General features: G+C 50.0%; 2 protein-coding genes across 3 annotated transcripts in view; one reads left to right on the top strand and one right to left on the bottom strand.

Moving 5' to 3' along the window:
- The window catches only part of LOC308469904 (uncharacterized protein), a 19,906-nt gene continuing 7,333 nt past the window's right edge, over window positions 1-12,573 (top strand). The window contains exons 1-2 of one of the 2 annotated variants that reach the window (XR_013982153.1): window positions 1-524; window positions 3,995-5,673. Coding sequence is in view for 1 of the 2 variants with exons in the window: in XM_080992996.1 (XP_080849122.1) it covers window positions 4,042-5,262 (1,221 nt within the window). In the remaining variant the exon portion in view is untranslated. Of the gene's footprint in view, window positions 525-3,994; window positions 6,716-12,573 lie in introns of those variants that run through there. The other variant, XM_080992996.1, reaches the window with a different exon arrangement.
- The window catches only part of LOC308469601 (uncharacterized protein), a 9,471-nt gene continuing 6,538 nt past the window's right edge, over window positions 9,641-12,573 (bottom strand). Inside the window, exon 4 of the mRNA XM_080992297.1 lies at window positions 9,641-11,451. Coding sequence (XP_080848423.1) covers window positions 10,361-11,451 — 1,091 coding nt within the window. The 3' untranslated portion in view covers window positions 9,641-10,360. The remainder of the gene's footprint in view (window positions 11,452-12,573) is intronic.

A 12,573-nucleotide genomic window follows, 5' to 3' on the forward strand; every position in this document is an offset into this window, starting at 1 on the left:
AAAGAGGTTTGGGAGAGGCGCCTTGCCTGGAACCCTGGACAGCCGCTGCCAGTCAGTGTAGACAACACTGCGCTAAATGGACCAATTTTCTGACTCTGCATATGGCATCTTCCTTTGTTAGGCTCACCCCAAACATCACCCCCCTCCGCCCCCAAAAGCCAGCAAGCTTGGGAGCTGTCCAGAATTCTTCACCAGAAACTTCCTTGCAGTTTCACGGATAATTTGGAATTTATTTATTTTCTCTCCCTCCCCGCCCTTGCGCGTTTGGAAGGAGTCGCCCAAAATCCACGATTGCTAGAGAGACTCTGTTTTCGTGTCTCTTTTTTTTTGCAAAGGGGGACGATAAACGGCGACGGCCACTTCCTGTTCCTTCCTCTCTCTCTGCCTCCTTTTCAATCGCTCCAGCAAAACCCATTTGCAAATCGGCAGTTGCAGGAGCTGCTCAGCAGAGCCGCTTCTTTTGTGCGCGTGTTGCTGCGCGCTGCGCTCTTGCAGGCGGCGGTGCGTCCGGAGGGCTTGCGGAGGTAGGAAAGTTGCTTCCCTTAAAATCATGCTTAGTCTTCCTTCTCTTTCCTCTTTTTTCCAGTGGGGGAGGAGGAGAGACAAAAGGCGAGGTAGTGCAGCGAGGGGGGACAATAGGAAACTCCCCTTCCCTTCCTGGGTGGCTGGAAAAGCTGGATCGCAAATATTTAGATCTCTGTCTGGAACAGGGGAGGAGGTGGGAGAAGAGAAACCTTCATAATCCAGGATTATGGCAAAGGGGGCCTTTTTAAGGTTGCCAATGGACTGGGCAGTGTGCGAAAGCCTGATTTGGCTCTTGGACGGCGGCTGGATGTGCAGAAATGTGCAAGAAAAAAGCAGGTGTGGAGCTTTTTTGCCACACAGGGACAAAGACGCCTGCAGATCGGCATGCTCTCCAAAGGCACAGCTGCAGGCTGTGTTGGAAAAGTTAGCAACCCCTCCTACCTACCCTCTTCCTCCTCCTCTTAAATGCAGGTCGATCTGAGAAATGCCCCAAGGAACGGCCAGAGTTCAGTGCCAGAGTAGCTGTCCTGCATGCAAAAGGTCCAAAATCCCCGGCATCTCCACTGGCAATGAAATCCCAGAGAGCGGCTGCCAGTCAGTGTAGACAATATTGAGCTCAGTGAATAATAATAATAATTTATTATTTGTACCCTGCCCATCTGGCTGGGTTTCCCCATCCACTCTGGGCGGCTTCCACAGAGAGCAAAAATACACAAAAATGTCACACATGAAAAACTTCCCTGAAGAGGGCTGCTGCCTTAAGATGTCTTCTGAATGTCAGGTAGTTGTTTATCGCTTTGACATCTGATGGGAGAGTGTTCCACAGGGCGGGCGCCACTACCGAGAAGGCCCTCTGCCTGGTTCCCTGTAGCTTTGCTTCTCGCAATGAGGGAACCGCCAGAAGGCCCTCAGCGCTGGACCTCAGTGTCCGGGCAGAACGATGGAGGTGGAGATGCTCCTTCAGGTCTACTGGGCCGAGGCCGTTTAGGGCTTTAAAGGTCAGCACCAACATTTTGAATTGTGCTCGGAAACGTACTGGGAGCCAATGTAGTTCTTTCAAGTCTAGCTGCTGCATTCTGGATTAGTTGCAGTTTCTGGGTCACCTTCAAAAGTAGCCCCACGTAGAGCGCATTGCAGTAGTCCAAGCAGGAGATAACCAGAGCAGGCACCACTCTGGCAAGACAGTCCGCGGTCAAGCTTCGGTACATGACAGCTTCCTGTTTCTCTGTACAAGGCAAGCAGAAGCTCCTAGGTTCGAGCCTCAGTGGCCTCTCCAGTTACCGCGTGGTCCTCAGACAAAGGGCAAGATGTGGATTTAATTAATTAAATAATAGCAATAATACTGCTCTGCCTGAAACCCCCGGAGAGCTTCTGCCAATCAGCGCAGTTCTCAGTCGGATGGGCCAATGGTCCAGAACTCTGTTACAAGGCGGCACAGCACTGACACGGGAACAAAACCGGAAGCTGCCTTATTCCACGTCGGAAAATCAACACTGACTGGCAGAGGCTCTCCAGGGTTTGGGGCAGCAGCTTTTCCCGTTCTTGCCCGGGGCACCGGAAATCGCACCTGGGATAAGGTAGACGCTCCGGCCCTGAGCTACGGTGCTTCCAGGAACCAGGCAGAGGGCCTTCTCGGTGGTGGCGCCTGCCCTGTGGAATGCCCTCCCATCAGATGTCAAGGAAATAAGGAACTCTCTGACTTTTAGAAGACATCTGAAGGCAGCCTTGTTTAGGGAAGTTTTTAACGTTTGATGTTTTATCGTGTTTTAAATATTTTTAGGGGAGCTGCCCAGAGTGGCTGGGGAAGCCCAGTTAGATGGGCAGGGTATAAATAAAGAAATAATAATAATAATAATAATAATAATAATAATAATAATAATAATTTCCCCCCACAAACTTGAATCAGCCCTGGTTTTAAAGGGCCCCTTGGGAGAAGCTTGCAGATTAGTGTGTATGAGGTATAAGGGGCAGCCTTGTGGAAAGTTTTTGGGGAGCGAGTTCCTGTGGCCCTTTCATAACTTATCCTTTGCTCCGGAGGTCATTGCAATGTCAAGTGTTGCATATTCAAAAGAGCATCTTTTGTGTCTGGGTGAATTAATGTGGGCTAACGGTCATTCCGTCAGGACGCAGGTGGCACTGTGGGTTAAACCACAGAGCCTAGGACTTGCCGATCAGAAGGTTGGCGGTTTGAATCCCCACGACGGGGTGAGCTCCCGTTGCTCGGTCCCTGCTCCTGCCAACCGAGCAGTTCGAAAGCACATCAAAGTGCAAGTAGATAAATAGGTACCGCTCAGGCGGGAAGGTAAACGGCGTTTCCGTACGCTGCTCTGGTTCGGCAGAAGCGGCTTAGTCATGCTGGCCACATGACCCGGAAGCTGTACGCCGGCTCATCGGCCAATAAAGCAAGATGAGCGCTGCAACCCCAGAGTTGGCCAAGACTGGACCTAATGGTCTGGGGTCCCTTTAAAGGTAAAGGGACCCCTGACCATTAGGTCCAGTCGTGACTTTGCAACTAGAAAAGTAGGGGATTTAAAATAAATATATAAATGAAGTGGAGGTATATGAAAATAAACATTGTTTTCCATCTTTCCCATTGTTTTGTTTCATTTCGAAAAATAAAATTTTACTTTGCGGTTTACAGTGGTCCCTCTGGTTAAGAACTTAATTCGTTCTGGAGGTCCATTCTTAACCTGGAACTGTTCTTAACCTGAAGCACCTCTTTAGCTAATGGGGCCTCCTGCTGCTGCCTCCACGCGATTTCTGTTCTCATCCTGAAGCAAAGTTCTTAACCCGAGGTACTATTTCTGGGTTAGCGGAGTCTGTAACCTGAAGCATTTGTAACCCGGGGTACCACTGTATTATTGTTTATTCTATTGTTTCTATTTTGAATTAGATCTCTTTGGGGGCACCAAAATCATTTAAGTGCTCAGGGGCCTCTAAAGGTCTTAATCTGACCCTGCAGGAGAGCCACTGCCAATAGTGTGGGAAATACTGAGTTAGAGGCCTCGGTCCAGTATACCTGAAGGAGCGTCTCCACCCCCATTGTTCTGCCCGGACACTAAGGTCCAGCGCCGAGCTCCTTCTGGCGGTTCCCTCACTGCGAGAAGCCAAGTTACAGGGAACCAGGCAGAGGGCCTTCTCGGTAGTGGCACCCGTCCTGTGGAACGCCCTCCCACCAGATGTCAAAGAGAAAAATAGCTACCAAACTTTTAGAAGACATCTAAAGGCAGCCATGTTTAGGGAAGCTTTTAATGTTTAATAGGTTATTGTATTTTAGTGTTTGGTTGGAAGCCGCCCAGAGTGGCTGGGGAAGCCCAGCCATATGGGCGGGGTATAAATAATAAATTATTATTATTATTATTATTATTATTATTATTATTATTATTGAAGGACCCATGGTCAAACTCACCTGCGGCACAGAGATTGAGTACTGTTTAGGTCACTTCTCACTCTCGTTTCCCTTTTTTAGCCTGAGAAACGTATTTTTCAAAGACAATTCCTGCCGCCGGAGAACAAATGAGTGACAGCAAAGAGGAGGCCACCGAGACGAAAACCCCCGACCTCATGGAAGCGTGTGGGCCCTTGCTGGAGGCGCCCGACGGCCTTTCCGGCTTTCACGACATGGAAGGCATCTGCGAGATCAGCCATCTCCCGGAAGGCCCGCCGGGCCTCCTCCCCGTCTTGGACGAAGGCGGCTCAGTCGAAGGGACGTCCTACATCTGCACCGAATGCGGGAAGAGCTTCTGCAGCATCTCGAGCCTCATCAGCCACCAGAAGAGGAACCACTCGGGGGAGAAGCCCTACAAGTGCTCCGACTGCGGGCGCAGCTTCCACCAGAGCTCGGACCTGGTGAAGCACGAGCGGATCCACACGGGCGAGAAGCCGTACCAGTGCTCGGTGTGCGAGAAGCGCTTCAACCAGCGCTCCTACCTGATCGTCCACGAGCGCTTCCACACGAAGGAGAAGCCCTACAAGTGCTTCCTGTGCGGCAAGAGCTTCTGCTCCAACGCCCACCTCATGACGCACCAGAGGACCCACACGGGCGAGAGGCCTTACCAGTGCCCCGACTGCGGGAAGCGCTTCAGCACCAGCTCGAACTTCGTCAACCACAAGAAGACCCACACGGAGGAGAAGCCGTTCAGCTGCTCCCTCTGCGAGAAGAGCTTCAAGCGCAGCTCGAACCTCATCCAGCACGAGCGGACGCACACGGGCGAGAGGCCCTACACCTGCTTGACGTGCGGGGAGAGCTTTGCGTCCAACTCGGGCCTGGTGAAGCACCAGAGGAGCCACACGGGCGAGAGGCCCTACAAATGCTCCTACTGTGGCAAGAGCTTCAGCCAGAGCATGATCCTCACGCAGCACGAGAGGACCCACACGGGCGAGAAGCCCTGCAAGTGCCTCGTCTGCGGAAAGAGCTTCCGCTCCAGCTCCGACCTCGTCAAGCACAAGAGGACCCACACGGGCGAGAAGCCCTACAAGTGCTCGCTGTGCGGGAAAAGCTTCACCACCAGCTCGGACGTGGTGAAGCACGAGCGGACCCACACGGGCGAGAAGCCCTACAAGTGCGGCACCTGCGGGAAGAGCTTCAGCCAGAGCGCACACCTCATGCAGCACCAGAGGATCCACACGGGGGAGAAGCCGTACATGTGCCTCGTCTGTGGGAGGTGCTTCACCTGCAGCGCGCACCTCGTGGTCCATAAAAGAACCCATAAAGACCGGGAGGCTTTGCAAGCCTAAACTGCTTTGGCCTTTAGGGGGCTTTTTTGAGGGGTGTGGGGTGTGGGGTGTGGGGAGTGCTTCCTGTGGGATGGGGAATGGAAACGGTTTTACTCCCCGGTCTGACATAGTTGAGCAGCAAAGATCCCATGCAAAAAAAAAGAGAGGAAATCTTAGGAGCACAGCTGTCAACTTTTCCCTTTTCTTGCGAGGAATCCTATTCGGAATAAGAGAATTTCCCTTTCAAAAGGGGAAACGTTGACAGCTATGCTTAGGAGCGTACTATGCAGTTGCTTAAACCAGACTTTTATAAAAACAATGTGGAGCCTGTTTTTAGAGGAGTGTGTGAAGCAGAAAAATTTAGTACAGTGGTACCTCGGGTTACATACGCTTCAGGTTACAGACTCCGCTAACCCAGAAATAGTACCTTGGGTTAAGAACTTTGCTTCAGGATGAGAACAGAAATCGCGCAGCGGCGGCGCGAGGCCCCATTAGCTGAAGTGGTGCTTCGGCGGGAAGGTAAACAGCGTTTCCATGCGCTGTTCTGGTTCGCCAGAAGTGACTTAGTCATGCTGGCCACATGACCTGGAAGCTGTATGCCAGCTCCCTCGGCCAGTAAAGCGAGATGAGCGCTGCAACCCCAGAGTCGGCCACGACTGGACCTAATGGTCTGGGGTCCCTTTACCTCGGGTTACAGAGGGTTCAGGTTACAGACTCCGCTAACCCAGAAATAGGACCTTGGGTTAAGAACTTTGCTTCAGGATGAGAACAGAAATCATGTGGAAACAGTGGGAGGCCCCATTAGCTAAAGTGGTACCTCAGGTTAAGAACAGTTTCAGGTTAAGAACGGACCTCCGGAACGAATTAAGTACATAACCAGAGGTACCACTGTAACCAATTTAATCGTATTATGCATGGGGGGGGGGGAATCCTGCCGAGCTAGGAAAGAAGCCATAACATTTCCACACAGGCCTGTTCCTGTACTTCCCTGAGTAACGCAGGCGGTAACGCCAAAGTGAACCTGACCAGGTTTCTCGTCGCAGTCGGTGGACCCCCGGCCTGTTTTTAGGGCAAATGGGGCTCCATCCCACCAACCTCCATCCTTGACATGCGTTCCCACTTGCATCCAGTCCAAGGGATGGCGCTGTCTGTCGGCTTCTTCCTCCTTGGTCTCAGTGTGGCCCTTGTAGAACTCCGTAACAGGGGATCAAGGCTGGTGTCAGTTGGCTGTGCCTGTCGCTGGCTCTTTGGCGCCACCTGCTGTCGGCCTCCCTGCCTTCCGCCCTACCGATATCAATGGAACCCAACGACACATTCGTGCAAGGGATCAGAGCATATATTGTGCTAAGGCACTCTGGGTCACGGGATTTTGGGTGCGGAGGAGAGACGCAGCTGCAAGAGCAACTGCAGGCAGGGAAACAGCTACAGAATCGAACCGTCGGTGCAAAAAATAAAGAAATGGGTTTTTCATGCATTACTGTATGTTATTTCATGGTAATAAATAGATGGTTGTTTTGTGTGCAGGCCTTCTTTATCAAGAGCCCTAACCTGTGCATCAGTACCTTGGGTCATGTGGGTTTTGCAGGATTCTGACCCAGACCCAAACTGCTTGATTCCCCAATTTGAGGACCACTCTTACAGTCGAACCTTGGTTCTTGAACACTTTGTGAGTTGGAACATTTTGGCTCCCGAACGCTGCAAACCCAGAAGTGAATGCCTTGGTTTGCGAACGTTCTTTGGAACCTGAACGTCTGACACTGCTTCCGAGGCCTCCGATTATTCTTCTGTTAACAGCTCTTCATAAGCTGCCCATTCACTCTTTACGTTTAATTTTTTTTCAGGGGCTATTATCGGTGCTTTTTTTTCCCTTAAAATGTTTTGGGGTACTCTCATTTTGACTCAAGAAAATCACCAGGAAAGGAAAGGAAGCCATGTCAGAGGTGGTAACAATGAAACTGACCAATCACCATGCTAGATTCCAACTCCTACTTCACACATTAAACGCTCACTTCCCTCGTGACAGGAAGTGAGGCTGCCATCAGGGGTAGCAACAGAACTGACGATTCACCGCGCTGGGGAAGAAACTAATTTTTATTATTTTAGTTTCTTCTTCCGTTAGATTCACAAAATGTTTAGGGGTATGCATACCCCTGCGCCCCCCCCCCCGCCCCAGAAAGAAAGCATTGGGTAATGTAGTATTTTAAATATATGGTGCAAATGTAGCCCTAATGAGCACCAGCCGCCACTACTGGCAGAGAGAAAATGGCTAGGGAAAGGTTTTTCTCCCTCATCAGCTTGGACCCCAAGGCTGAAGCTCAACAGCAGGAGATTCAGAGCAGGCGAAAGGAAGACTTGCACAATTTAAAAAATGGCATTTGCTGACACAAGATGTGGTGATGGCCACCAAATTGTGGATGGCTATGAATGAAAAGGCAATGACTAGTAGTATAGTCTGAGGTGGCGCATGAGGCTACCATCTTGCTCGCTCTGGTCACTGGGAGAGTAGGTGGCCATTTGGGAGCCATCTTGTGTGTGAGAGAAATCCCTATTTCCCTCACAGAAATGAGGGTTTTCCTAACAATTAAGAAACGACACTTGCCAGGATTCTTTGGGGGAAGCCATGATAGTGTGATATGATAGTGCTTTGAATGTATGTTGCAGATGTGGCACAAGTTTTTGCCCTCTTCACATACATAGGGGAGATGCTATCCCTGTCTTTTCCTCACAGAGCTTGTTTCCAAATCCCTCAAGCATCCTCGTTGTCTTCTGAGCTTCTTCCAATTTGTCTCCATCCTCCTTAAAAGTGTGGTAGCCAAAAGACTGACTCCAGATAGTTCTAGGTTACTGCAAAATAAACTCCTTTTAAGTATTGGATAGGAATTATGAGGCAGATTTCTTTAAAGATGCAGGCCTTTCCACCCAGAATTTTCCCCAGCACTACACAAGAGCGTAATTATTCAAGTAAGGGATCGTGGTTGTACATGGTTGACACAAAATTAAACATTCCAGGCCATACAGGGATGGGGAACCTGTGGCTTTCCACTGGTTCGGTTGGACTCCAACTCCCATCAGCCCCAGCCAGCATGGCCAATGGCCAGGGATGATGGGAGTTGGAGTCCAGCACCATTTGGTAGGCCACAGGTTCACCCAACCCCAGCCTTCCAAGGATAGTGCAGCCTGGGAGAGAGAGTTTCCATATCACAAAATGTGCACCAGCCTGGATGAAAGACAAAATGCTCATAGACCTGATGCATTTGGTTAATGGGCGATCTATCTGGAAGACAATTATATTTCGAGGAGTTAAGTTGATCTAGCATGGTCATTCCTTCCTGTCTCTGTTTGCTTCCCCTTTCTATCTCTTGTTCAGCTCTTTGATGGCTGAGAACAGCCTTTAATCTGTTGGAAGGAAGTGATAATGACCTTTTTTGATGTTAGACATTGTTTGGAGAACGTGTGGCATGGGAAGAGGTGGCTAGCTGATGAATAATCTGCACATAGCTCGCTGGGCAAGGCACGTAAGCGAACAGGCTAGTTAGCTATAAATCAGATGGTTTTGGGGCAGAGTTCTTTGAAGCTCCTGCACGAACTATCTCATGCTCTCTCTGCCACCCTATTTCTGTGGGCCGAATGAGAGCAAGGACCACAGATGGCCCATCTCAGGCAGATTTCATCTCTAACCTTGAATGGAGCCTTCAAATGTCTCTGTGTGCGACCCCAATCTGTGCTTAGATTCAGAGCACTCCGATACCACTTTAAACATCCACGGCTTCCCCTGGAAAACTCCTGGGAGCTGCAGTGAAGGAGGCAGAGAGTTTGTTGGAGAACCCCTACTCCCCTCACTGAGCTCCAGTTCTCAGAGTTGCCTGGGGAGGGCAACTGACTCTTAAACCACTCTGCAAATTGCAGCTCTGCAGGGCAGGCCAAAGACATTTTGGCGACTGAGGCGAACCACAAAATGGTGTCTCCCCTCCCTGCCAGGGAAGAAGGGGTGAGTGGCGATCTCCATCAACCTTTCCTTATGGTTGAAATAAGAATCAAAGGCCGTTGGGGGGGGGGAAGGGGCCCACTCTGAATCACGCCAGGTGGGTGTAGATTCCAGGAGGTCCCGTCCCCCGCCATTTCCGCCCTTGGGAGGAGTCTAGCAGTGCCTCCTATTCACCAAGAGGCCACAGCAGAGGATGCATTGTGGGGCGGCTGCCAGGGAGGCAGAAGATTCGGCCTCCAAAGGAGTGTGCCTCAGCCATCACTGTCACCGAGGTAGCAGCACATGATGGAGGTTGGATCAGCTGCCCCTGTGGATCCTGCTGTCTGAAGCAATCAGCTCACCTTGCCTCATGGGTGGGCCGGCCCTGCAGCTCTGTGAGGGAAATGGCAGATGGGACGTAATTACTGACATCCCTTTCTTAAAAATAATATTTTATTAAATTTTCAAAAAACAACAACACACAAAACAAACAAACAGCAACAACCACAAACAAAGAAAAATATACATCCAACCAGTCGATCGCGATCTACTGGTCGATTGCGGGGCGTCCCTGGTCGATCACGGTGGATCATGTGATCCCACCCCGCCCCAAAAAGCTCAACAACTTTTTAATAGTGGGAGTAGATCGCAGTCTCTTGGGAGTTGGACATGCCTGCCGTAAGGCAAGGATGGGATCCAGAAGCCCTCCAGATGTTGCCGGACTGCAACTCCTGGCCGGTGGACCATGATGGGAGATGGGAGCCCAGCGGCAGATGAAGGACCACAGGTTCCTTATCCCTGCTTTAAGACTTCAACTGCTAAAAGGTGAACCTAGCTACCTGTTCTTTCTAGGGCTGATTTTCCAGTATCCAGTGAGGCAAATGGGCTACATGAAACACTAACCATGTGGACAACAGCCCTGCGCTGTGTGTTTAGAAGCCTATATTTCTCTCTAACTACCTGTATGTAAAGATCTGGAAGGCGGGGAATTCTCTATTAGGAATATGAGTTGCATGAAAAGAAGACTACCCTGTGACACAGATTTGTAGGATTTCCAGTTCTGTGTAGAATCTCTGGTGTTTATTAAGATTTGTGTTGAGGTTCAATCTCTTCCGACAATTCAAGTATTGATAATGTTCCCATCTCCTGTAAAGTTCACTGTATGTCTATTACGGTGCAAACTCCCATTTTCCTCCTGTGTGAATGCTTTTGATGGCGGATAAGATACTGGCTCTGACTGAACCTCTTCCCACAATCCACACACTCGTGCAGCTTCTCTGTCGTATGTCTCCTCTGGTGCCTGGTTAGGTACTGGCACACGCTGAAACTTTTCCCACAGTCTAAGCATTCATACGGCTTCTCTCCTGAGTGGATTCTCTGATGGCTGAGAAGGTTAGATTTATTGGAAAACATCTTGGTACAATCCGAGCACGTGTACGGCTTTTGCCCGGTGTGGATTCTCAGGTGGCTGAGAAGGTTGGATCGGTCCGAAAAGGTTTTGGAACAATCTGAGCATTTATAGGGTTTCTGCCCTGTGTGGATTCTCTTGTGGGTATTAAGGTGCGAACTCCGACGGAAGCATTTCTCGCAATCAGGGCATTCGTAGGGTTTCTCTCCGGTGTGGGTTCTCTTGTGGCTGATAAGGTTTGAGCTCAGCCGGAAGCTTTTCCCACAGTCTGAACATTCGTAGGGTTTCTCCCCGGTGTGGGTTCGCCTGTGGCTAATCAGGCTTGAGCTGCATCGGAAACTTTTCCCGCACTCCGAACATTCGTACGATTTCTCCCCCGTGTGGGTTCTCCGGTGCCTATGTAGGTTCGAGCTCCGGCGAAAACTTTTCCCACAGTCGGAGCATTTGTATGGTTTTTCTCCCGTGTGGGTTCTCTGGTGCCTGTGGAAGTCTGAACTCCAACGGAAGCTCTTTCCACAGTCTGAGCATTCGTAGGGTTTCTCCCCAGTGTGGGTTCTCTGGTGCTTATTAAGATAAGCTTCGTCTCTGAACACCTTCCCACACACGTTGCACTTGTTCCTCCTTTTCCTGCTGTGGATTCTCTGATGCACTGTGATTTCGTGGAAGTGGCCGCCTTCATAAGCAATGGATTTGTTTGGCCATTCCTCCACTTTGCTCCCTTGCTCCCACTCTGGCCCATCCACGTCCCCATCATCTTCTTCCACTGCCTGATGATCAGCAACTTCCATCAACACTCCTTGTGGCTCCCTCTCATCCTTACCAGGCCATTCGTCAGCTCCTGAAATCAAGAGACAAGGCGGATTAGTTTACGGCCAGGTTGCTCACCGGAGCAAGACGCTTTGAGCATATTACACTGATCCTGGTCCGACGACACTGGCTACCAATTAGTTTCCGGGCCCAATGCAAAGTGCTGCTTTTGACCTATAAAGCCTTAAATGGATCAGAACTGCAATACCTCAAGGACCGCATCTTTCCATATGAACCTACCCAGACACTGAGATCTGAGGCCCTCCTTCGTGTGCCTCCTTCTTGAGAGGTCCGGAAGATGGCAACACGAGAACAGGGCCTTCTCTGCAGTGGGTCTGTGTCTGTGGAATGCTCTCCCCCAGGGGAGAGTTCATTATACAGCTTTAGGCAGCAGGCAAAAACATTCCTTTTTAACCAAGCCTTTGGTTGACCTGATCAACATCCTATACCCTTTTAAAAAGCGGCTCTTTTAGGGGGGGTGTATGTATTATTGGGTTATTGCTTTTATTTTTGTTTTATATATTATGATCTTTTTCATGAACCGCCCTGAGACCTCTGGGTATAGGGTGGTGTATAAATTCAATAAATAATATTATTGATTGATTGATTGATTGATTGCACTCATATTCCATCTTTTCCTCCAAGAAGCTCAAGGTGGCATACAGTGGTACCTCGGGTTACAGATGCTTCAGGTTACAGACTCCGCTAACCCCGAAATAGTACCTTGGGTTAAGAACTTTGCTTCAGGATGAGAACAGAAATTGCGTGGCAGCAGCGGGAGGCCCCATTAGCTAAAGTGGTACCTCAGGTTAAGAACAGTTTCAGGTTAAGAACGACCCTCCAGAACGAATTAAGTTCTTAATCCGGAGGTACCACTGTATATGGTTCTCTTCCTCCCTATTTTATCTTTACAACAATTCTGTGTGGTAGGTTAGTGCCTTAGTAGTGGATTTATAATGGACTGTCCAAACATTGTCCTGATTTATTAGTTGTTAAGAGCGGCGCTGGGGATGCGGGTGGCGCTGTGGGTTAAACCACAGAGCCTAGGACTTGCCGATCAGAAGGTCGGCGGTTTGAATCCCCACAACTGGGTGAGCTCCCGTGGCTTGGACCCAGCCCCAGCCAACCTAGCAGTTTAAAAGCACATCAAAGT

Source organism: Podarcis pityusensis, assembly GCF_964106645.2.
Source record: "Podarcis pityusensis genome assembly, chromosome: 2".
NCBI lineage: Eukaryota > Metazoa > Chordata > Lepidosauria > Squamata > Lacertidae > Podarcis > Podarcis pityusensis.